General features: G+C 40.2%; 1 protein-coding gene across 1 annotated transcript in view; it reads right to left on the bottom strand.

Annotated features, from left to right (window-relative positions):
• Positions 1 to 27,773, bottom strand: part of ntrk3b (neurotrophic tyrosine kinase, receptor, type 3b) — a gene marked incomplete at both ends in the record, with an annotated part of 157,600 nt that overhangs the window by 120,170 nt on the left and 9,657 nt on the right. Inside the window, 2 exons of the mRNA XM_083901218.1 lie at positions 4,814 to 4,885; positions 8,566 to 8,640. Coding sequence (XP_083757344.1) covers positions 4,814 to 4,885; positions 8,566 to 8,640 — 147 coding nt within the window. The remainder of the gene's footprint in view (positions 1 to 4,813; positions 4,886 to 8,565; positions 8,641 to 27,773) is intronic.

Raw genomic sequence — 27,773 nt, 5'->3', positions numbered from 1 at the left:
TCTAGTTTGTAGACCAGATGAGGCTCCATGGAGCCAACACCTGGAACGCTACCTGGAAACCCAAGAGAGGAGGTTTTTCAAAAAGACTTGAGGAGCAAGCAGGTTTAATAGCCCGGAAAAGGTAAACAGACTTCTAATTAAAGGTGGTCTGAGGTGCGCTAGCCAGCTGACCCGAGTATGAACGTGACATTTAGGAATTTTTAAAAAACGAGGAGAATAAAAACCATGTAGCTGAGAAGATTTAATGAGAGAGACTCTCATCACTTCCCTCTCCCTGTGGAGAGTGACCTTTCTGACTCCCCAGTGACAACATTCCCTTTAGATTTATTAGGCCTCTCCTTCAGTTACAGTGGAATGAAGAGAAGACTTGCTTCACCATCCAGACACTGACCTTTAATTTAACACAGTCGGGGGAAAGCATGGCGCACAACGCCTGGCTGACCAGTGGCATCAAATAGAAAAGTGGACCCAGAAGTGGCAGGAATTAGCTGAAAGCCCATGACCTTGTAGTGACACCTTTGATGATAGCCTTCATTTCCATCTGGAGCTTTGTGTGCAGGATAAAAGTGTGAGTATTCATACAAAGACATGTGGAGGGATCAAAGGGACTGGAAAACAAGGAGGTACATTTGGAAATGATTATGACAGGTGTCCACAGAGCTACCAGTCGACTATTGTTTCAAGTGTAAATCAGAGGTACAAATCGCCTCTGCCTTATAGGGGACATAATTCACAAGGTTCACAGAAGGAAGAGAGAGTGGAAATAACTTCTCACAATACTTTGCATCAAAAATGCTAAACAGACACAATCGTACTCCCACTCAATTACATTGAATTAGTCACTTGGGTTTCCTGAATCCTTTCCCTGTGCCAAGCTACAGTAACAACAGTGTGGCCACAGCAGAAATCTGACTAATATTTAGGCTGCACAACTTTTAATGCCTATAATATTGCATTGTTGATAAAATAATACTTGTATTACATGTGCTAGTTGCAAGTGTATTTCAAAATATATCCACCGTGTAAACAATGATGTAGTTGTTTTAGTGTTTTCTGTGGTAAGAATTTAATATGTAGAATTACCAAAGGAATGGTTCCTCTTTGTGCAAAATGTGCAAATAAAAAGTTTGGTGGCACATATTCATCAATGTGTCTGAAATGAAATATGTAGAGCAGTTGTCCACTCAGTGGACTAACTGCCACAGAGTGGGGTCATTTTCTGCAGAGACAGTGCAAAAAATATTACCGATTGCTTCCTTCAGTGTCCCCTTATGGTACTTAAGAGGTTCAAGGCTTTTTCATTAGTTTCTACAGACACAGCTCACCCTGAACTGGGATTTGCTGTCGAGTCTCTGTTGCCACTGCCAGACAAACACAGTAATGTTTTCTCTTGATGAGTTGTCTTTTTTAAGCAAAAATCCCACATATAGATTCTGAAATTGCTCAACTACCAAATGTTCTCATATGTTTATATGTCAAGTAAAAGTAATGATATTACAAACAAAATGTAACCCTTTATGTTTCTATGTAACCACAAAAAAGTAATATATTACTTTCACATACTATCATTCATCATCATTTTGGTGCTGTACTTATATAATATATAGGTGTGGTTCCCTGAATTGTACTACTAACTGATAACCATTCGATGTCAGGTAAATTTAATGGATGGACTTAGTGTTGAGGAGTTCATGGTCTGAGTTATCAAAAACATTAGAGGTTTTGCATTTTGCGATCAGTAGGATCCAGTGTTATTGAACACACTGACTGCTGCATGAATTACAGTTGCATCTGCATCTGTTTTATGTACCAATATCCTGCTGATCAGACTGAAGTACTCTCTCAGGCTATGGTACCCTGTAATTAGGTTTATTTTGAGCTCAAATAAAATATAGTGGGTCCATCGAGGTCACCTCATAATAACGGCTCTGATGCTTTGACAAGACCTGCTAGGAAAATAAACAAGGCAACAACAAAATTAAATATAGCCGAAATGATTTCTGATGAAGCAGGCAGCCATTTCAGTCAGAATATATCCCAGGGACATTTTTTTGAGCTATTCTTTTGGTTGTGTCATTGCTATAATGTGTTTCACAGAGCATTCAGTCTATTTGGTTTTCTAATTGGAGAAATGCTAAAATGATTTCTGACATCAAAAGTAAATTCTTCCATGGGTTTGGTTTAACTAATGACTGATGAATGTATTTTTTATACAGACGCACTAAAGTGTAATGTACGTAATGTAACACAACATGTACTATGATGCATACAAGATAAGCTGGTACTTGTTATTAACAGAGTAAAAATAAAACATTTATTGAAAAGAAAGAATAGCCAGGGGCTGGTGTTGATTACAAGCATCAGGTTTGCAGCACTTGGGATCGGTGATGAACTGTGTGTAATTTAGCCTGTGACTGCCTGAACATTCTCCTCACTCAGGAGGTTGAGATGTGCCGGGCTTTTAGCAGACCCGTCTGACACAGACATCAATGAGGTCAGCCTTCAGAGGCTAAACTTAGTCATAATAATTCATCTTCCTTGACATCATCATCTTCAAGTCACCTAGCAACCATCCACCTGCACTAAAACAACCACAAAAACGTCTGCCATTGAATGTCTGGAGTTTGGCTCTCACTGGCTAAATCCTATGAAATCAAGTTGATGTTTTTTCTACTTGTAAACCAGAGTTGACTCGGTGCACATGATGGCAGTCTAAGATGCAGCAAAAATGAATCGGACCAGCGCTGGGTTCAACCTGTTAAAGGTCACTGTGCACTTTAAATCCATGGAGATTGACCGATATATATCGCAAAACTCGACAGAGTGAATATATCTGATCCTTATAATGCTCCCTGTGTGTTATTTTATGACAATGGAAACAGCCAGAGGGGATATTATTCCAGACCGGATCTACAACTTCCTGTTTAACTTCCCCTCATCGTACTCCAGAGAGTCACTGAAAGTTTACAAGAGCCTGGAGGTAAACGAATGGACACAATCTGGCTTTGTGACAAACGTTCAACTCTGGAGACTACTGGCTAAAGATAGCGCTGTTGCCGCTTTAGCATAACGTTAGCATTAACAATGGACAGTGTAGTGTAAATAATCGCTGTGGCCCACGTCAGTTACATCTGTTGCTTGTGTTTTCCCCCAATCGCTCCATCTTCTTCTGCTCACTGTGAGCATGTTTCATAGCAGTGATTCACCACTGCCTTCTTTCTGGATCTGTGGGGAGCCGCTAAAATGCTCTCCTGTAAGCCTGTCTCTGACTGTTGGCATCCCGGGGCACAATAGATCTACAATCTTCACTTTTATGATGATAACTGCCGGCGAAGAGACAGAGTTGTGTGACATATTTCCAGATTGATGCGTTGTCGAGTATATATACGTCTATAGAAGTGAACAGCATCCTGCCATGGGGCGTTACCTTGTTTGTGTGACGTCCATCAATGGTATGGGACCTTCAAAGAGACGTTTGCACCTCTTGCTCTGTTTGTAGTCTAGTGAAAATCTGGTCCGTGATGGGAGACTTTGAACAATCACAGGGCAGAGGGGACATTCTAATGTGCACCTGTCCTACTAAGCATGCTGCATGCGCACCTCACACGTCTTCCTTAATGGAAAGGTCTATTCCAGCTTTGGCAAAAACTGACTTTGCTGCAAAGCAACCTAAATAAATGGAAAGAAAGACTGCCTCAGGTCATCAGAATCACCTGCATCTGTCAGAGAGCCACAATCCCAAAACGTTATTTCAAGCCTCATCACATACTCAATCTGATCTTTATGAAACGTATAACTTTCGCATGTTGCATCTCCACAGTGATTACAGTGATCGTCCACATTATTAAAACCAGTCACCAGTGGCTGATGGGTGTGTGTGTGTGTGTGTGTGTGTGTGTGTGTTTGGTAAGAGGACGGGAGAGCGATGTAAGAGGCAGAATAATTTATTTGTTTTCACTCTTGTGATAGCAGATCCATCTTCTGGACAGAGAAAATTAAAGTGAAGGCAAGATTTAAATACCTTTCATTAAATGTTGATGAGCTCGATTAGCTCTACCAATCACCTGACTCGATAAACAGACGAGCAATACCACCTCTTTTTCAGGGAGACATCCACACGCAGGCACACAAAAGTGTGTGCACGCAGGGATGCACAACCACGCACAAATCTCAGATGGTAAACGGTGGATGTACCCTCATCATATAGCATAACGAACTACCCACCTCCCACCCCACCAAGTCGCACAGATTTGAGACTAATAGCAGCAATTTGCAAAAGAAAAATGACTAAACTGCCATTCAGTTGACAACTGGAAATTGCACACAGCGCTGTGTTGAGGTGAAAGAGTGTTACCGAGTCCCTCACCACATCGGCTGCTGGAAAATTGAGGTGTAACAGGTTGTCATATGGAGTGACACATCAGCCTTTGTTAAAGAAATTACTTTGCTTTTCACTCAGCTCTCTGATGCTAGGCCTCCCGGACAAATTGTCCATTTGGCGAGCCAGTGCAGACAAAATGGAACTGCATCTTCTGTACATTGCTCTGCTAAAGCACAAAGAACCGGGGCAGGATAAGAATCCAATTATCCAAGGCAAATAATGGATGTCTCATTTAAGATGAGTGGCCGTTGCGACAGTAATGTCAGCGTCACATTTTTTGTCCAAAATCAGTCTCTATCAACTGCATCATCTTCTGCTCAACACCAACTTATCTTCTGCCATATATTACAAGCTCACCGGCATTACAGGTCATAATAAATCAATGTTGAAGGCAGTGGAAACATGGTTGTCAGAGATAGAGCATTTACTCACATGTAGCGTAGGTGTGGGTTCTGAGCGAACGCTCGAGCCTGGATCACCCTCAGGTTGCAATTCATGATGGTTCTGAAATGAAGGCAGATAAAAATACAGATGGAATGGTGAAGAAACTAGCAAAATGAAGTCATTTGTCGTCTTTCCGCAGTGAGCAGATACAAATACATGCACACACTAAAATGATCACACACTGACATCAAGGCCATGATAATTTTTTATTTTTTTTCTCTGTCGCTTCCTTTTCCTTTCTTATTCTGTTTCATTGTGTCCATGCCTCTATGCTCACATTTATGTATTTGGACATTCATTTTAAATTCATGTCCACTGTGAAAAAAAAAAAAGATCCGTCTACTGCAATTATTCATCTGCGTCTCTCCACCAGTATATATAGGTATCTATAGTGTTATTTGCTGATCCAGGTGCAAATCTTTACAGTTAACTACTGCATACAAATTTTGCCTTTGACTTCCCTAGTACACACTTTTATCACTGGTACACACTCTTTTGTCACTCTCCTCCTCTTATTTAACACTGGAGCTGTTGAAGCACAGAGCACTTTTCCACTATAGATCGAGCACTAATCGGATCGGCACGGCTTGACTCTACACGGTTTGGGTAACTGGCACGTCGTCCATTACTACATAGAACCTACTCAGCGTGGGCGGGGCCATCATAGCAAGGCTGCACCAAACTGCCGTGACATCATTTTAAACACGACACACACACACACGTACACACTAGTGACTTGTAAAGCAGTTCTTTTCAGTGTACTGAATTATTCAAATCAGTTAATTAAAAAGCATTGTACAGTACTTCCTGCATGACCGGAGCACAGACTCCATCTGACACAGTCACTGAACTAAAATACGGTGGAAGGGGTTGTGATGCAGCTCACAATCTCCGGCTTTCGGCAGTGCTGTCACTAAATACACTCCTCTGTTAAATACTGTGATGTCAGAAATGTCCTTGTTAATGTTGGAGATAAACACAAGCCTTTTTTTTTTTTTTTTTAACTAATCTACAGATTGGCATTGTTCGATTCGTGTATCAGACGTCACAGTTTATTTGTGTAATTTCTGGGACTGCTTTTGAATGAAAAAATGTTAACATTTGTCCTAAGTTTGCCTTTGTGTGATCACATTATCACATTATCTTATACAAACTGTATTGTTTTGATGCCATAATTTGCCTTAACACACTATGCATTGTACCAATTTTTGAATCGAGAATTGGTTGAATTGAGAATCGCATGATTCGAATCGTTTGAATCGATAATCGATTTTGAATCGAATCCTGATCCTAGGAATCAGAATCAAATCGAATCGTGAGCCACCCAAAGATTCACATCCCTAAAAAAGTTAGAGTTACCAGGTACTATCGCTAATGGAAAAGCAAAATAAACTGAGGAGAGTCAAGTCACGTTGAGCTGAGACGTGCTAGAACTGTACAGTGGAAAAGCGGCATTAGACTGTTGCAACTCGGTGTCAGATTTCACAACCAGACCACGCCCCTTCACTGCTCCACCCTCCCCCTATCTAAAGATTTGAAGGAATATATAAAGATGATCATTGAGCTTTGGTTATGCTCCGATCTTCCAAAGAGTAACCATAACTGTAATGATAATAATGTCCACAATTATCAGTGATTTGATAAGTTATTGAGTCTATTTTAGCCAGGGACTGAAAAAGACACATATTATATGCATCAAGCTACTTAGAAGTCGAGGGGGAGATGGACTACTGTAGCTTCAAATAATGTTAGAGCCCTTTTTGCAGCTGATAGAGCTCCCCATTACATAAATGCAAGACCAATATTAAGCCTGGTCTCATCTTTCTCCTTGTCTTAATCCTTTTTACTTGATGAACAAACCAACGGCCTGTTACTCATTGTCTGTTGCTGTGTTCAAATGGAACTCATGAATTTGTAATCATGGCATAGTCATTGGAAACTGGAAATCTTGAACCCAAAGTTTAAAAAAAAAAAAAAAAAAAACAAGATTGTGAATCTGGTATGAACACAACTTGATTTGAATGGAGCATGCAGCTACCAAAACAAAGACCCTGATAACAACACACAAAAGGATTGTGATTTCACTCTGTGCTTATTTTGATCTGCTAAATATTTACATATTTAGTTTCTTGTTCTCAGTACTGAGGGCTAAGACAAAAATAAGATTTGGATAAAAGAACTGCAATGCAGAATTATTTTTTTTGAGTCTTTTACAATTCTACACAAAGAATGAACTACCAAGAACCATTTTATCACACTAGGGTGCCTATAGCGGCTAAAATAGTGGAGGAAATTGCAACAAACAAATATATCTCATAAAATTTAGTTTTCTTTGCTTCAAATGTCTCTCTATAAGCACGCAAAACTAGCAATGATCCTACTAAGTATCCTCATGTACTCAAAGCAGGAACAACTGTTATCTTATTCCTTCATTACCATAAACCCACACGCATCATGTTAACCATGCCATTGCTGCAATATAGCTCACCATTGGTGTATTAAACCTTTTTAAGGAAAATATGAATGTATTTGGTTTAATAAATTAACTATAACTATAATGTGACAGTGGGCTTGGGGACACAGAAATCGAAAAATGCACATCACTGGTTTTGGTCTCTTTAGGATTTATTGACAAAGATGATGCAATTTTATCATCCATGCAATAAATCTTATGAGTGTATTTTGAAACAATCAGTCAGATTGCTTATAGGCAGATCGAACAATAAAAATAAGTACGTATATATACATACATGAGAGCACAGAAGAATAAATCAATCTTTTACATTGTGTTTTTTTAATTAGATGAGGAAGATAAAATGTAAATTCATGTATATTAGTTTATATTAGTTATCGCTGAGTAAATTTTACCCACTCATCTCTCCATAATGCTGACGGCCTCATAAGGCAGCATCACATAAACTAACAGTCTTCTCTGGGAGGGCCTGATCTTAGGTGTGGAGGAGTTGGTGTCCCCAGACAAAGCAGCAGGAGAGATAGGCAGTGGTAATGAGAAAAATGCTAATTTAGTGGTGGAGATATTGCACTTGGCTTCCCTGATGAGGATCAAGGGGATCAGGAAAGAGGCCAGCTCTGACTTTGGAGGACAACGGAGAATATGGTTCTCTGTGGAGGGAGGAATAAAAGTGAGGAGAGAAGTGGAGGTCAGAGTCAGTGGCTCAGGGAGGAGCACCAGAGGCGAGGGGAATGTAAAGGACATGGCCTCATAAGGCAGGTAGCAAAGCGGCAAAGTACCATTACATTGCTTTAAGCTGTAAAGAGATGACAATAAAAAAAAAAGTCACAGTAAGGGTCCTTAATTCAATTTTCCCTGCTGGTTTCTTAGCATTATTTGGGGATGTTCCACCCGCATGTGACTTTCAAGAATTAAAAGCTTACATTTCAGCTTGTGTTAATATCAGAAACACATCCTTTCACTTGCTCTTCCCTCTCCACACTCTGACCCACAAGGACACCTCTCTTACTTAGAATGACCAGGACTGAGTCACATTCTGAGACGTATTAAACATTAAATCCCAATACATCATGGGGACGCTGCAGCTGCAGCAGCCTCTTGAGCGAATGCTCTCGTCTTTCGGGGGAAAATCATCGGCCTCTCTGCAGTAAAGCAGCCGTGGAGAAAAGGGAATGACACAGGAGTACACGTTCCACAGATTTGAGACACAGTAGGACTGAAATATAGCAAAGTGTCAGTGACTGGTCTCCACTTGTTTAACACTCACAGTCTCTGGAGTCCAGTGTAGAGCTCCATATCGACGTCTCTCAGAGTCTGCAATCCTGTCCAATTCTCTATGTGTCTGCAAACAAAAAGAGAGAGAATAGTAAATGACATGAACAACAGAAACCAGGAAATGTATATTTGTACTCCCAGATTGCAAAATATCTGACTGTGTGTCATCAAAGTTTGTGAATCCATCCTCATTTAAATTGCAGTCAGTTGAACAGCTCTGACGGAGCTCTCTCTGCTGCCCTCTGATAGATTTAATTGCCAAGAGGCGGCTTCTAAAGCTTAATCTATGTGAGGGAACGAGTAAGGCGACGATCCAAATGAAAACCGCGGATGATTTTACTTCTAACACCATCAGACTCCCAGGGAAAGCTTGTTCTGTGCGATAGGATGAAAGAAGTGAAGCTGGCACCTTCTAATTAGCTCATGGGAGAGAGAAAAAAAATGTAAATCGTTTGTTTGTTATGGTTTGGAAATGAAAAAGCCAACATGCACAGGGCACAATGGGTTCAATTAAGCTGGGCGGATGAGGAGCTGTAGCAGAGGGCACAGCAAAAAGGCTTCAGTGCTTTGCTTTGGGAGAGTAAAATATGATTAAATGCTAAAGGGAAGTGAATTAAAATGTCACATTTAAATCAGTGAACATGACAATCTGCGAGACAGGCCGGTCATTTAAAAAGGTTCGCATACATGTACTGTTTAGACAAAGACACAGCTTTCCTTGTGCTGTACATGCAGCCTGCGACCTGAGGTTTGAACTGTAATTCACTGCTTTCTGTGGCAAGATAACAGTTTATGTTACATTTTTGCATCAGTCTTTACAAATAAATGTCCTCCCGCAGCATATTTGGCCATGCACAGTACTCAGGTGCCACTGTCGATGACTTTATGACCGTCATGCTGATTTTTGTTATTGAGGTTGGAGCAGACAGTGATAAGTGGGTGGTGCTGTTTAGTGCAGACAAAATAGTTTTAAAACACTGATTACATCCAGTATAAAAAGCAGTTTCTGGTGGTAATGTGAGCTCAAGCACAGGAAATTGAGCTTGGGTTTGCCAGATGTTTTGAGATATCCACACCAAGCGCAAACAACATTTGTGTAGATACAACCAGAAACAGTGAGTGTTTGTTTGCTTTAATCTCAACCTCTGTTAAGTACCTTCTCGTCCCTGTTGGTGAGCTATAAAGCCTGTATTCTGCTGCTTTGATACACGTTTGCTTTCCGTGAAACAACATTGACGCTCAATTAACAATGCTCACATCGAGTGGGGTCTTGTTTCTGGATTTCAATTGCTCCCGATCACAAAACATCTTTGATTTCCCAGATCAACTGCACCACCAGTGTCACTCATAATGTGGCCACTATTCACACAGACCAGTCGCTGTGACGCCGCTTAAAGCAAACTGCACATTTTGTGTGTGTGTGAATGTGAAATCGTTGCTGAAAACATGCGGCAGCTGTACCTGCGTCACCTTGTCAGAGTTTACGTTGGCGATGTTGAGATGAAAATACTGAAAGCAGCTGATTGTGAAGGTGACGCTCTGAGTCATTAAAGTCATTAAACTAATATCACAAGGTCCACAAGGCCCTGCATATTCACAGCAGTGTTGTGTTGCCGCAGTGACAGGCAGCAAAGGCAGGCTGACAGGAAATTAAATCCACACAATTTGTACAAGTAAAAATCCTAATAATTATCATTGTAATATTAGTTTTTTGACATTTTGAGAATTTGCAGGATTGCCAAAAAACAACAACAAAACCGTGACTCACCTCCGCTAACCATGACAAAGAATGCAATACAGTGTATATAAATATGTCTGCTGTTCCACGAAAGGTGAGAAATAACAGCAAAAAGAGCCGACTGTACTGTACAAGTGTGCTCTTATTCAACCAGCACAGTTCACAACTCACGGCCTTCATCTGGCTGATTTATTGAATGCAGAAATGCTACAGCTTACAAAGGCAGCACAATAAGGCTGAACATGCCGCACCCTGAAGAACACAAAATGCATTTTTTGAGATTAAATAAAATAAAACAAAACGGCAGAAAAACCTCTGTTTTATTTAATAGCCACAAAAATGTTCATCCATCCCTCATGAAGTCACTCTGCTCCCTTTGTCTCACACTGACCACAAAAAGATATAGTCTCGGAGCTTCCGTGGTTCATAACTCCTGAAAGTTATGAAAGGAATAAAAAGTTTGATGCATGGAAGAAGGTAAAAAAAAAAAGAAAAAAGGACAGACACTAAACTACAGCAATGTGTTTTGTCTCAATCATGTGATCCTGATACAATGGTAAAATAAAAAGGGACAGTGACAGGAAACCCTGAGCAATGTTTAAGGGAAGTAAAATCATTAAAATTAATTCCACATCTACAAAAAACAACACATTTGCACTTGTATTAAAAGATTGAGAGTGCAGAGCTGGATCTAATATCTGAAAGATCGGATCAGTTGTTTTTTATTCCTTCAGTGAACACATTTGACACAATGTTTTTATTTTTTTTTATTTTTATAGTCTTGCATCAATGAAACCAAATTTCAACAATTTTTGAACATCTGATGCTCTGTGAGAATTTGTGCACCGTCCTCGTTTTCATCAAGCTGCTGTCGACAAATAGCGCAGAGAGGCAGAAGCGCTTCCTGTCTGCGGCACACTGAATATGCATGTGGATTAGACTGCTGTGAATAGATGGATATGAATAACAAAGATGCTATGGTATAGAGCATAGACATCCTGTCATTATACTTTTTGGATGCACACATAAAATGGTACAAAAATAAAAGCAACATTATTATGTCAAAATAATGTAATTAATGATTCTCAGGCTTTAAAATAGACAATAGACTGAGTGTGACAGTGCAATAGGTTTGCTACCTTGTCAAAATATTTATCATACAGATTTATGGAGACTCTTATGTGACTCTCCCTGGTGCTGGCTAAACAATAATACATTTGTCACAACTCAAAAAGACAAGATAAATGAGCAGGATACAATCCGAAACAAATTGTCCAGGCAGATCTCCCTGCTCGCTCTGAATGCATGCAAGCCCATAAAACTACAGCCACCTTCCATCTGTTTTTCGAAAAATAACTGCCAAAAACATATGATCTAAACTGGGTGGCAGGGTGGTTTGGTGCTTGAGGAGAACACCCTGGGACCAAACAGTAACAGATTTGACCCCAGCAACAGCCATCTGTTGTCGTATTGGAGCAACATACACACACAACCCCCTACTGTACCTGCTAATCCATTTTCTTCGGAAAACTGTGAACATGCAAAATTATACCTTTTCGTTTCCTTAATAGGGCAACACAAAGGCAGGTTTAAAATCTTTCCTTCTGTAATTGCTCATGATCTATGATTTATGATGAATACTTTGTTTTATATGTATAATTACACTGGAGCACTAGTCTATGTAGAGACAAAGGGCAGCTGCAAAAGGTTGTTAAAGAAAAAGCATGAATAAGCCTGACCTGTTAAAAATGACATGTACCACATCTTATTCAACTGAATTGAACTGAAGTGCTCAATCACTTAAAAGATGTTGCTGCTTTGCAAAAAAAAAAATATATAATAATAATCAAAAGCATACATTAATATCACTGTGATAAAAACCTGCAGGTAAAAATATGGACAACTGCACTTGCTTGACTCTCAAGCTATTATATCTACACTCCTGAGAACACAATGACTGGATGAATGAGAACCTTCACAGATAAAAAAATAAACACTCCTCTTCTGTGTGCTATTATCACGCCTCTGTTGTGTTAGCCACTCTGCCAGTTGCTCCGAGTACCCATGGGAACCACTAGAACCTAAATATGTTGACTTCAGATCGGGTTGTTTACCACATTCACAAGACAAACAAATTTGAACCACGACTCCCAGTCATATTTACGAGCTTTCATTTGCTAAACTTCATGGAGGTCCTGTACATGACGTCCTATGTTATGTGCTTTTTTTAGTACCTGCTCTGACAAGGTTCCAAGTGAGCTGAGCCGATACTAAAATATGACAGAGTCAACAGATTGCCGGCTGATTGGTAAGAGAGAGTGTCGTCACCGGAACAGTCATGAGCGCAGCGTCCAACACAGGAATCAAACCAAACAATGCCGAACTGCCGATCAGTTAAAAAAAAACTTTAAAAAGCCTGAAAACATGAGTTATTCTCAAACATTTAGCAATTTCTAAAATCTCAATATTTAACAGAGGAGTCTGGTCTGTTTAGCGACAGCACTGCCCAAAGTCAGCGATCATGAGCTGAATCACAACCCCAATTTTAGTTCAGTAAGTGTGGCGTTAATGTATAATAATCATGTCTATTTTACCTGTTAGTTCCCTGAATTTTGATGTAATATAATGTAGGATTTGTTCTCGGGTCCCTCCACACTGAACAGTATGTCTGTTACAACTGTAAAACAAGCCAACAATACCATTGAACGCTGAAGCAGGTACAAAAAAACCATGTCTTGGTACAGTAGCCTATATTGTATAATTTTATACGTATATGATTACATTGTTTGATTTTTCAAGATGTTAAAAAATGAAAACGAACCTTGAAAAAATAAAATAAAAAAAACATTAATGAGCTTGCACAATCCTACAATGTGTTACTTTAATAAACAAGGTTAGCCATGTCATGGCCATGAAGACGTGGTGAACTTGAAACAAAATTTAGCTAGAACACCGTCACTGAAGCGTTGACTCACCTACACATGTGAGGTGTCAAAAAGTAAGATACAAGAGTCTCCCCAGGAGAATAGACAACAAATATCTTCTGTTTCTTTGTAATCCGCTCAGATTTATCCATTGTTCCCGATGCTGCTGTCGGTGCGTGATTTACGACTTTGTTGGGATGATCTACAACACTTGCGTCACCGCCTTAATGGGAAAATGTTTAATAAAATAGAATGTCTCTGGTGTGTTCCCGGGATATTGATCTACATTCTGCCTCCTTCTCTGTTTTCACGGAGGCAGAGCAGCACTTCTTCTGCAGCCCAAACACTTCACAGAGAGGATGGGGTGGTGAAGTAGCACTCCTCTAGATTAAAATACACGCCTAACATCAATCAGATAACCTATTCTGCTTTGTGTGTGCGCGTGCGTGTGAATATGCTTTATGCTTGACGTATATAAGTGTTTGCAAGCTGCATTGTCAAGATGAGACTGAAACACATGAAAGGGACTCGGAGGAAGCAGCGCTGATGAAAATCGCACAAAAGGAAGCTACTTTGATTAAAATTTCCTGCATTTGGTAGGTGGAACAAGTCATCCTCCAAACCAATCATGGGGGAAATTTGGCATTCAAATCTTGTAAATGAGAATCAAGTACTATGATGTATCCATTTCCACTCACTGAGACAAAACCATGCCTGCAACCTCTATGCAAATGCAATCACACATAGGCAGACAGATGTCCCAGCTCCCTTCCACCCTAAAGTAGGAGCCTATGAAATGATATCTGCCTTCCATCTGTCAGAATTTGATTTATAAAATTGGCCCCAACATCGCTGTTAATATAAAAAGTAAACGGCAGTGAGTGGTGAGATTTGTCGGAGCTCCATCACAACAGGTTTCATGTTCATGAAGTGACAAATCCTTTTCCTGTTCCGGGTTTTTGTTTAGTCCCCGTGTCGATCACGGAATGTATAATAAGGACGTACTCTTGGCGATAAATAAAGGTTAAAAGTGATAAATCATTCAATGCTTGGTAGTCCTGGCAGAAACATCGTGGAAATAAATTGGCCCACCACTCTTCTCTGCAGCACTTTTCACTGGTACAACTATGAAAACCTGGCAAATTGTGACAATCATTTTAACCACAGAGAGCTGTGAGCTGGAGAATATATCGATATAAAAGTAATGGGCAAAATTGGCCAAATTACAGCTGTATTAAAAATGATTTGCCTCACATCGAAACAATTAATTTAATTCAAGGAGGATAAAACCCAATTCTCACTCCAACTGCAACTGAAAATCCATAGTGACCAAAATTGGAGGAGAGAGCGAGAGATAGAAAGAGAGAGAGAGAGAGAGAGAGAGAGAGAGAGAGAGAGAGAGAGAGAGAGAGAGAGAGAGAGAGAGAGAGAGAGAAGCCTAATGAAGGGACTTCAGCTCAATGAAGAGAAAAATGGCACAAATAGAATTTCTGTTGATTTTCCATACAGTTATTAGTGGTTTCTCAGGGACTGCATGGATGTTGCCTCTACTATGGGTTGGTCTTTGTGGACCTCATGGCCATTTTTTGACAACTACAGAATACAGTCTACATTAAAGAGTAACCGAGAGTGTTTGTACACTTTACTCTCAGTTTCCTTTAAACCCTTAACTTAACACCTAACAGCAGTAATCACACTGAGACTCTATATACGGTCATGCAGTATACAGTGTTATACAGTGCTTTCAGAGAGTAGTTCAGCATTCTTGAGAACACAAACACACACACTCATTTGCATGAAAAGTCTCAAGACATTAAACCATTAAAGTATTCTCTCTCTCTGTGAGTGTGTGTGTGTGTGTGTGTGTGTGTGTGTGTGTGTGTGTGTGTGTGTGTGTGTGTGTGTGTGTGTGTGTGTGTGTGTGTGTGTGTGTGTGTGTGTGTGTGTGTGTGTGTGCGCGCGCGCGCGTGTGTGTGTGTGTGTGTGTGTCAACTATTGAAGGACTCATTTTCAGGAATCAGCATCTGCTAGACAGTAATAATAATAATGACAATGATAATAATGATGATTGTAGTATATTAGGTCTGCTGTGTGAGAACCATGTACTGTGTTATTTCTCTTCAGGATTGTGTTGTTTTCATGATTTTACTGTGTATCTTAAAATGGACAACATCTGTGGGTCACATAAATGTAACCACTCAGGGAACTCCTCTGCTCTTCTAAAGCCACGGCAGAGCCATATCACCTCTGACTGTTTTAACATTGCTAATATCTCCGGACAGGATGCCGTCCCATGGCTGACCCGGAACTGTTCCGTGTCATCAATTGTGCTGCTCTGGCCCTCAGTGGGAACTACCTCAGCCTTTAAGTGTCACTGCACACCACAGGCTCAGCCAGTCCACAACAGAGATTCCGCAGGGCTAAACATCGTGGAAGCATTGGTCCATGCTATGAAAGGTGTCTACGCTTTTGCACATGACTGAGCTCAGGCATTTCTAACACAAAATGGAAAATGACTGTAATTAGTATGGCATTTTACTAAGTGTCATGAAGCTATGATCCTCTCCAGATTGTGCTGACTTTTATGCTGAAATAACTCAGCGGAAGCTCACAGGGCAATGGCAGCACTGTCATCGTGTCTCATATTGTAATATTACCATGTAATTATCATTACACGTTTTAATGCGCTGAGCCTTAAAACACAATACTGTGGCACCCTCATTAATACATCCTGAAATGTTAAAGATGTCTGCTTTGACTTCCAGGCAACCAAGAACTTCAAGAAGCAGATTTTCACCGTGATTTTCAAACCACATACTGTAAACAGAAGAAAATCCAATTACTCCCTTTTTTAAAGCTGTAAACAAAAGTTTGTCTGCACTATTATACTTCCAGGAGTCATTTTTTATTATTAAAGCTTACCACACGTATGGATATATACTGTGAAAGTGAGTCATTAAGGGCCAATTCCAATTCCTATCTTAACCCTCAAGCTCAACCCTTAATCTTAACTGGCCCTCAAAACCAAGTGTTGAGGGTTATTTTGTCACTTAGAAATGGGACACCCCTTAAATGCAGATACGTCTTCAGACTGTGGGGGGCAGAATAACGCGAAAGCTGCGTCCAGTCTGTCAACTCCAAAAAAGAATTAGAAGAACACATTTACGTCACAATTATTTATTACGATCCGTTTGTCAGTCAAGTTATGATAAATAAATACTTAATTTGTAGCGTACTCGTTACACTGTTTTCGGCGTCATCTTTGTTCTGTCCAACCTCGCAATGCATTCTGGGTAGCCCTTGCTCACAAGGGTGGTCTCGGAAAATCTCAATATTGAGGGCGATACAGCCCTTAAACTTGCCCCTCAACTTAATTTTTCTGAGAATCAGGACAGCACTTGCAATAGCGGGAGCGCACATTTTAGAGATTGAGGGTTAAGATTGAGGGTTAAGCAAGGAATTGGAATTCACCCTAAATCTTCCACTTCATTAGATCTTCATTAGAATCTCCTGATAGGTTCAAATGCTGTGATACAGTGATATTGCATTAATTATTATATTTAGGGTATTGGTCAGTATCGGTCAGATACTGATTAAATTCACTGGATCGGACAGATAAAAATGTAGAATCCGTTACAATTCAAAAATACATTTTGAGAGAGTAAAAATGTGAATTAATATCAGCAAAACCATTTTAGCTGAGTCATGTTTGGGCTGTTTATGTCATCCTTTTCTGTTAGAATTGTGTCTTTGAAATGACTCAGCATAAAATGTGTTGTTAACAGCTTCATAGTTCATAAATGGTCTAAAATTACTGGATCGGACTAATATCAGTATCGGTACATACTCAAGTTTTTGATATCGTATTGGACACAAAAATATAATTATTACTTATTTTTTTATTTTTAATCATATCATTAGTAGTAATAGTTGTAATAGTAAGCTTAGAGCATGTGCCAGAAATGTAAAACCCCTTGCAAAAAAGTGTCCCACTTGCAGATTTTCTGTAGCCATGGAAACACCGTCTGTTCCGTCCTATTTGAGCTCGAGTACAATTTTTAAAGTCATCATGAATTAATGCACAAACAAGACCTTGCATTACCTGTGCAATATTAGAAAAGTATAATATAGCTCTAAATCACAATAACAGCGGCATGTTGGTGTGTTATTTGACAAAACAGCCTCAGGGAAAGCCGGTCAGGAATGCAAATTTGCCATTTGAGCCACTTCTGAAGCAGTGTTTTTTTTTGTGGGACACATCATCTCCCTATGTATATGCAGCAGACTCTGACCTTTGTACGTGAGCAGACCTTTTAAAAATACAAAAAGACGACACGTCAAAGAAAGGAGAGCAAGCCAGACAAATAATTATTACAGGTGGCTTATACAAGGTTCAAGCCCGGAGCTTATGAGAATCTAGATAATGGCGGACACGACCACAACAAAACCTGAGCATGAGTGAAAAGGTTTCATGCTGCTGTCAGCAGTTATACCTCAACTTCTCTGAGCTCAACTGCCGTGCTGAGCATGATAGTGTTTAATCAAATGAGTGAGCGTATACCACTGGACAACTGCCAGAAGTGCCATACTGCATGCAAATGTAGCAAACCTTTAAGGCCAAAGAAATGCAGTGTACTCAAATGTACTCCCATCTGGACACATGCACTGAATCTTAACCTAACCACAGTTCAAATCTTAGCCATATACTCAACCAGTTCCTCAGAAATTAGGTTATGCCTCAATATAGCCAGGTCTGGGTCACCATGAGGACAATTGGCCCTAACATGGTCAGTGATAATGCCAGACAAGGTCCTAAGGCGGTAAGAAATACGAACACACACACTTACACACATATTAGGGATGGGATGATACCGCTTTTTGTGTCCACTCCTGATACCGATGTCACAAACTTGAATATCTACCGATACTGATATTAGTCCGATACAGTCATTTTAGACCATTTATGAACTATGAAGCTGCTAACAACACATGTGTGCTTAAAAAGGCCAAACATGACTCAGCTAAAATTATTTCGCTGATTTCTATTCACATTTTTACAGTCTGTGATATATAGGATTTTTGGATTCTACCACATTTTACATTTTTATCTGTCTGATATCGGATACAGTGATTTTGACCAGTACTGATACAGATTCCCATCCCATAATCATATACCATATCGAATAGATTCACACGTCTCATCTCTTGCACACTAATACTCACATGAAAATTTAGTATATGTGATTATATTTTCACTGAGCCTGATATTGTACAGTGAAGATAAGTAGGACAGAGCAGGACAGGACATGCAGAACTTGATCAGACAGATTGGAATAATGTAAAATAGGAATAAGATGGGAAATTAAATTACATTCAACATGATATAGGATACGGCGCTATCAAAATGGAAATATAGTGCCACCATCCTCCACAACTGCCTCCTATTAAGTCTTTACCTATACTTCTCAGCCCTCTCCATCTCCAATTTAACAGAACATGATCCTATATTATCTGACCACCCACCTGATGAATTGAAAAACAACTCTATTTCATCACGGATGTCAACCTCCTCAATGCTACAAGAAAGGGAAACGGAAATGAAAGTGTTTTTGCATCGACGAGGAATAAGGAGCTGAAGTAAACAGGGACATATTGCGCACTGAGCTGTGTTTAAGGGGCTTTGATTATAGATTATGATACCATCTGGTGTGACTGGTGGTCATATTGTACATGACAATCAGCAGATTTAGTATGGGATGTGGGCACCTCCTGCTGCTGCTCTCATTCACCCTGGGCAGTGTGGAATAAAGACAGCCCTCTAAAGGTCAGTGGTCCACAGTGGGATAACTCAAACCCTGGCAGGGACCATAGCACTCAGCTCACAGAAGCAGTTGATTAAAAGTTCTGTGCACGTCCTTCATGGAGCTAGTCTCCTCCAATTTCAGGATATGATAAATGTGCAGCTGAGGGGCATTTCTCCTGGAGAATTCAATTAGGTAAGAAAAGAGAAGAGAATATCACAGTGATATTAGAGGGGTGATCGCAGAGCTGCTCAGCCCTCGTAATGAACAGCTCCATTCCTCCACCGTGACTAGATTGATTTGACGAGCCTGACTCACAGTTCATCCTCATCTTAAAGTCTCCCTCTAAAGGCTGGGTGCCATTGTGGGGGAAGAGAAGCTTGCAATTCACAGTCGGAATGGAAAGTGAGTGGACATTTTACACCAGGGGTGAAGTACCTGCATGCTCCACACAAACACTATAGGTCATTTTCACACCTAACAGGCCGACAGACGGTACGATTGGGGAACAATTTGAATAACGTATGATACAAACAATGAACAAGAAAACTCGCTCAACTATTGGTTCAAATCCTATTGGTCTTGTTTTTTTTTATTATTGTGTTTTATGTGAACATACGACATATATACGCTACAACAATGGGCTCAGACATTTCTATCGTTCTACACGTGTGTATGTTTTGGTTGTGTTTACCCACAATGCCCTGCGTAGCAGTCTGCTACCTGCATTTGGTTCGCTTCAAGAGAACCGACATCATGTTTTTAGGCTGATCAGAGTTCACTGGCAAATGAACTAGGGTTCGATTAAGAAGGGCTTGTGTGACTGCACTCTAACAAATACACAATCTGTAAAAGACCTCTGTGATCTTTTCTAACCTCAGAGGATTTGGCGAATTCTTTGATCTCCACCCGATCAATATCCCTGAAATAAACAGCTGGAAAAAAACAACCCTGCTCTGTGATTACCTTACACCGTAGTCAGCCGTTCACTCTAATCTGAATGGCCTGACCGTACAAATGGATTCTATTCCTCAACACACAAGCATTTCAATTGCAATCCCAAATAAACCTCAGTCTAACACCACATTACTGAAGATTTTTCCTGCTGTGAATGACCCAACAATGACCCAGGACTCTGCTCATGAGCCTCACGCTTCAACCTAACACTGAGATCTGTTCACAGTCCTTTCAGTTATGCAGTGTTTTCATCGAGTGGAAATGTCTGGTCCATTATGGTACGCATTGTTTTGTTTGTTTCCATTAGGAATAGTACCAAAATATCCAGTCCCTATCATTCCATTTTTGGTACCCTTCTTTTGTGGTACCAGAGGGTGGCGCTAAACTGGCTGGACTGATTGGGTGACAGAAAAACAAAAAAAAACTCTCTTACGATTGGTGAAGTCGAGGCAAAACTCCCACAGTCTATTCTCATACAAAGTTTGACGTCTTGTTGAGACAAACAGTCACAAACCGAGCAGGATGTCCTCCATTGTTGTCTGTTGTGTTGCATTCAAAGTGACACTTTGTATCTCACTGACATGGCCTTCGGGCACAACCCATACCCCACCTACCGAGTAAAGGTACCGTTTTCAATTGTAACGCAAGCCATACCATACTATACTAATCCAAACCATATCACGATGGAAATGTAGCTTCTTCAAGGATGTACTAGTGGATATAAACAGCTGCAATTAGCTTCGACAGCATCTGACAAGTATCCCTATTCTTATCTGATCGCACCCAGTCCTTAGCGTGTACCACGTGACATTTCTGCTCTTCCAACAATATATTTTAAGCCATGTTCCTGTCATTATCTGCAGCTTAAATTTGCACTGCACAGTTTGCTGTTATATTTTAGTTCTTGCATTTTGACTCCAGGTCCCATCTTACTAAAAAAAAACCTAATCGCTGCAAACATACTGTCACCTTTCTTATTCGAGCAGTCTCAAAAAAAAAAAAAAAAAACTGCAATTACTGAGTTTGGATTAAGTTACACTCCACTGCACTCCATCTCAAAAATCAGACTTCTTCCAGACCACAAAGCTATCTCATAGATTACAGTGTAAATTGACATTTAAAGATCCTTTTCATTTCTTTGTTCATTTTTCATCCTTGTGTCTGGAAGTTCTTCATTAACCACTGCTCGTACAGAAACCAATGCTCTGGACTGCACTGATGCTTGTGACCTGGAAAGTGATGTGTGTTGCCTCTGTTATTACCAGCACCATAGCAACATGTCTATGTCTATGTAGCATGACCCTGTCGTGGCAACATTATTGCTGCTAGAATAAGCAATCACAGCAAATGGAAATTGTCAGTGACTTCTTTTACTACCTTTTCTAGTCTAATTATTTAAACCCCTGAGGAGACTAATTGATAAATTTAAATACCAATTATTTCCCTTTCAATTTGTTGGGCACAAATTTAATGTGGACTACCTTATCCATGCCCTGCGAGGCAAAACTGAGTCACACAACATTTGCAGTTGTAGTTACAACATTGAGATAAAATGATCAAGCGCTAAACTAAAAACCAATATCACCGTGCATTTCGTACATATGACGCAACAACCACTTCTTAGGTGAGAACACTGAGGACTGAGTGGAAGACGATGTATTCCTGGGAGAAGAGTGTGAAGAGCTTATTTTGTGGAAGCACTTACATAAATGTATAATGTTGGTACGTACATGTTAGATTAATTCAAATTGGAGGACAGAAATGTTGTTTTACTGGTGTGGAAGAAGAGCAGCGAAGCTTTAACCACACAACAGTTTGAAATATAGTATAAATCTGTTGTGTTGCACATTTGATTCACAGTGATGTGACATTCTGAACCACGCAGGCAAACAAAGCTGTTTTCTGTGAATACCAGAAATTAGTGTTGAGGGAAATAAAAGGGAAAGGTTAAGCTGAATCATGTCTGTGTGACACTTTTCCGCCCGAGTCTCCGTGCTAATTAGAGCTCCTGATAAATTAGCATTCCCATGTTGACACAGGGCTCTGACAGGAAGAATTTACACCTGCAGCAAAGGAAGGGGGTTCACAGCTGGATTTAGATGCGGCTCCAAAGATATTAAACCAAGTGTAAAAATAACAACATGCCAACACAGACACCGCGTAACAGGGATGACAGTGGGTGAAGTCAGCTGTCCTGTTTTTTAGGAGTAAAAACACAATCGGGTGGGGAGGAGCAGCATGATCATCTCCTTAAAACAAAAGATCTAAGACTTGTGGTGTTAAAAGGTTTATTTTACTTAAGAATGTCACCTCACAGAGGTTTATATCAGAGGAGCATCCAGGCTTACTTCATGTAGATGTTTCAGGGAGCATTAATTACAAATTTAATTATATAAAAATGATCAGTGGACAAACTCTCGGTCGTTTACCCCCAGCTGTTATACCAGCAGGAGGCTGCAATGAAATGCTAAATGTTTAATAGATCAGATTCTGAAACGGATCTTAAAATACACCGTATGACGCAAAGGAAGAACATTTAAAACTCAGAAGTTTGTGAAGGGGTGGGAATATGAAACCTGAGAAGAAGTTGTTTTTTTTAATTATTTTTTTATTATTAAATCCTTAGTACAGCCTCAGGTAATATGGTACATGTTCAGGTTTGTTGGATTGATGCAGGTGGGCTTACAGTAGGAGGTCCTTGTTAACCCCTACAGATGCCTGAAGCTGTTAGGACCCCATTAACATACAGTATATAGTGCATGTTGCAACAGACAGAGCATTAAAATGACATACATTCAGCTATGAATTACACAGCAGCAAGTGCAACCAAATGCTTAAAACAAATAAAGCCAAATGCTGCATCTTGAAACCAGTCTGGCAGTGAAGCAGTATAATCATTGCTCTGGTGTAATTATAGTGTAAAGAATGTCCTATTTTTAAAGGTTTGATAGCACTTGTACAATGAGGAGACTGATGGATTTATAGCCAAGTGCAAATTAGCTTTGCTTAACATAAACACTGGAAGCAGTACATGGGCAAACATGCTAATAACACATGGTTAGTGGTTTTGTCTTGTGATGCTTTGAGAGCTTCAGAGCGATCTGGACTAAAGCTTCCACGTAGCTTCTTATTTGCCCTACAGACAAGAGCGTAATATTTTTCAAATAAAACATTGTCAAAATGTGTATTTCACAAAGTTTGGAGCCAATTCATGGGAAATGAACTCGAAGGATTTTTTTCAATTATTAGTAAATTACATTTCTAGTTGTATTTCTACCTTTTTCAGTCCTCACAGCAAAATGCTCTCAGGTGTTGGGGTCTTAGGGCTGTTGCGGTCTTCATGTAAACCCCAAAAGCCACGTGGAAAGGTTAACCTTTTTTTTTGCTTTTCCATTAGCAATAGTACCTGGTACTTTTTTTTAGTCCCTGCCGTGGCGAGATTCCAAGCGAGCTGAGCCGACACTAAATATGACATTGACAGACTGTCGGTCAGTGAACGACGCCACTGAAAGAGTCATGAGCGCAACATCCGAAACCGGAATCAAACTGAACAATGCCAAACTGTTAAAAAAGACTTAAAAATCCTGAAAACATGCTTTAATCTCCAACATTGAGCAAGGAAATGTCTAAAATCTGGAGTCTGGTGTTTAGCGATCTCACTGCCAGAAGCCGGCAATTGCGAGCGGCAAGCCACATCATAATCCTTTCAGTCTCACAGACTGAACGCATAAATACAGTATGAGCTCCGCACATCAGAGCCTTGCCTTCTAACCTAACTCCCATGGGTACTGCAGGTGCTGCAATGTACATCAGCATTGCCAGTCTCACCCATTTAGTGAAGTTGTGAGCCAAGGGTATCAGATGTCTCATATTTGTCTTAACAATCACTGAATTCAGTTAATACATTTTAGAAATAATGTGCTTGTGCAGTCCTGATAATTCAAATGGGTGGACAACACTTCACACACCGTCAGTGTTTGGCAGAAAAATTATTTCATTAAAATACAAGACACTCGTACAGAAAAGCTGCACCTCTACATTTGTATCTCTCTGGACAAATCAATAAGCACCAACTTTCTCTGATTTCATGAAAAACAAAAACAGTTTCTTATATCCCTCTGATTTACAAACATATATCCCTGGTAGTTATTATCAAAATAAGGGGCGAAGAGTTCACTTGTAATCCGTCCAGCCTTGACAGATCAAGTCAAATCAAAATCAACCAAATGGCCCCAAACAAACAAAATCACACAAAATAAACATGTAGATACAAAACTACAATGAGATGCAAAATGACTGTGACAAGAGGTGCCATGACCACAGGAAGTTACCAAATGACCTCAAAGGAAGACAAGGCAACTACAAATTATGCAGATGTCGTGTTGTCTTGGATGTGTAGGGGGCCATGTATATGTCTGTGCCTGAGGGCCCTTTTTCTCAGAATCTCTTTTTATATATGTATCTCTCACACTGCATTAAAAGTGGAATCCTTATTTAGTGGAAATGTCCTTAAGGCTGTAAAACGATCTTTCCAGTAACAACGAAAGCATTAGTGATGCTTGACAGGTGACCGCTTCCTCTGGATATAAGAAGCCTCCTGAGTTCACAGTGTCAAATGTAGACAGCTGCCTACACAAGTCACTTCTCTTGACTGACATGTCAGCCGGTCTTGTCAAAAAAGAGATCGCTGTTTTACTTATGGAGGCTAATTTAGCCCCAGCAGCGTATCAGGTGGACTCATATGGAGCCACATATTCAGGTACAATGTATAACTCATGGCTTTTGCTTTTGTAGATCTGTTGACTATGCAGACACTGAGTTATATAATGTACAAACCTTTTTTTTATTAATATATTACTATTTATTATTATTAGTTCCCAGACCCAGACCCTGCACAGACAAGACCTGCAGGTCCTTCACCAGTGAGAGCACAGCCCCCCAGATTGCTTCCCAAGAAGGCAGGCGAGCGCCCGTCCCAATTATCCCAGCCATACACTCCAAGGCTAACCAAAAGGGTCCTCCATTATGTGCCTCAGTCACGTCCCCACAGGCGACCCTCAGACAGACTGAGGAAGACCTAATCCCAACAAACCCCCACCCAACACAAAGCGAGCCAGAGACACGTACATGGGGGAAACATTCCGGACCCCCCCAGTCCTCCTCCTCAGTGGAATATATTGGTGTGTGTGTATATGATGTATGTTGCTATCTAAGGTGGACACAGTCTAATTAAATTTGGGGAGACAAATGTGGCATGGATACCACATTATTATTTATTAACAATACAGCGGCTCGTGAAGTGCATGAAACGGGGGAGGATGAAATTAGCTGAAATCTCAATCACAGCTGAGGTCAAACATTTGCCCCATGTTTGACCGTTACTGATTTAACAATGCAAACGTGTGCACTGAGGATATCTGAAGGTCAATATTAAATCTTCAAAAGAAATTTTGAAAAGGGAGCAAATTAAAGCTAAAAGAGTATAAAACTGTGATCCCATTCTGTTTAAGCTTGCACTCTAATATTAATCATATAAAAACCAAGCTTGGACAGTTTGGACAAACAACAGGTTAAGAATGTGTCCACACGGCCTCTTCAACAATTCAAAGCCTCACTCTTGTATTTTTGGTGTGTAATTCCCAGATTTCTAACCCAAATATTAAAAACAGCAAAAAAAACAATAAAATGCTAATTTTGAGAGCCTCTAAATCGGAGCAACTCAATTTTATCTTGCACTTTCAAAAAACGTTAAAGCCCCTATAAAGTCAGTAACCACCTTATCAAACTGTGTGATTAAACATGTTGCTTCAGTTTTAAATTATGTAAAATTCAGCTTAATTCTCCGCTCTAAGACTGCGGGGTTTGCTGAGCTTTCGATCAGCAAAGCTCTAGCAGGGCAAGAGTAACCAGAGCTGTCAAGGGGGGGGGGGGGGGGGGGGGGGGTCATACGTTTCATCGCTGAAGATGCTGATAAACCCACATGGTGACTTTGGATAAAGAGAACGAGCCCACGCATTAGTGCTGCTGGGGTGCAACCCTGGATGAGGGAGTCTGATGTTGAAAGACCCCGAAACCCCCCCGAAGACCTCTGGAGATGCATCGTAGCGCGTACATGTATCATGAAACCAATTAGTCTACCCTCTCAAGTGGGGACCAGAGACCGCAAACATCGCAGTTTGTACAGAATATTAACTTTAACGCTCCGAGAACATCTAGAGAAGCAACATTTTCACCATTTCGGTGGTCGTAACTACATATTGAACCTAAACAGAGCTTGTTTAGCAGTAGCCCTCTATCCTCTCTCCTTCATCTTAATCAGCAGTACCTGCAGCTTCACAGCAGGGGGTCTGCTCCTCTTTCTGTTCTTCCTTCATTTCATTTCATCTTCTGTGGGAATTTTAAATAAAGTGTCTGAGTGTTTCTTCATCGAGGTGAGGCAACTTTTCAGGACAAAGACGTCTTAGCTAGCTAGCAAACCAAAATCAGTGGTGTAGGAGCAGGTGCAGTGACTCACAACAAGGTTTTTTTTAATATACGTTTTTAGCATTTTGAGGAAGAGCTATGCTAGCAATAGCATCTGTGCGTCACGGGGCCATATTTTTTAGACACACCTAAAAATCCTGAACAGACAACTCAAGAGAAGATGTCAACTGTATTTTTTTTCATGTATTCTTAGCCACTACATTCTAAAATAATATGTTAGGAGAAGAAACGCTGTATTTTCTTTACAGCACGTCTCAAACTCAGACCAGATGTGGCCCGCCACGTCATTTTATGTGGCCCGCGAGTGATTAATTGGTCTTAAAAATCTGTGTTAAAATAGGTCTATGATGCTTTAAGGCATGCGTTGACCAGACCATATGCTACATTTCCCACAATGCATGGCGATTGCGTTTCCCCTGCAAAGTGACGGCATCCCGCCACTAGATCGCAGTGTATATGTATCACGTGACGGGTGAAATTGAGATTGAGACTGTGTTGGCAGCAGAATGTGTTCACAAAAGCCACATTCAAAAAGATGCTGCAGTGAAAGCTAGCTTTATAGTGGCTGAAGAAATCACCGGTGCTTCAAAGTCTTTTTCTGAGGATGAGCAGACCTCACATACTCACATACTTTGAAATTTAAAAAAAGGGCTCCCTCAACATTTTTTTTTTTTCCTAAGCAAAAGGTAAATTGCACTGGTTTGTTTTCAGACCGGTCTAAGTTTGAGTGAGTGTGAGAGAGAGGCAGTTGCCTGGAGGAAGATAAGTCTTGTGTGGTCACATTATGAGATAACATCATCTTCTGCCTTCAGCAATAACTTGTTGTCAGACATTTTAATTGATCATTTGCATAGTTAGCACACATTACTTTAGATACAATGTGATACAATGGTGCTTGTTATAAAAGCCAGGTGATACTGAACACCAAACCAAACCCTGTTGAGAAAATCTGGAAGTTCACAGTATTGTGCGGCTGTGAATCAGTGGGTAAAGCGGGTCATCTTCCAACTGGAAGGTCAGGGGATTGTTTGCCTCCTGTGATCTATATGCCACTGTGTCCTTGAATGGTTCACCTTGAAAAGGAGGTTGTACATCAACAGTGACATTTCTAAATGGAGTTCTGAACCAAGAATCCAATAAAAAAGAATCAAGGAGGACAAAATACCAAAATGGTATTATTGATATGTTGTCTTTTTTGTCTTAGGGTGTGCTACCTGTTTAATTTATTTTGAACATGGGTAGGAATGTGTTTGTGACTGGGTGTTAGGAACACTGTCTTTCCTGCCTAATGTTTTTT

This window comes from Microchirus variegatus (genome assembly GCF_963457635.1).
Source record: "Microchirus variegatus genome assembly, chromosome: 14".
NCBI lineage: Eukaryota > Metazoa > Chordata > Actinopteri > Pleuronectiformes > Soleidae > Microchirus > Microchirus variegatus.
The sequence above is the reverse complement of the archived record's forward strand: the minus strand, read 5'-3'. Positions and strand labels throughout refer to the sequence as shown.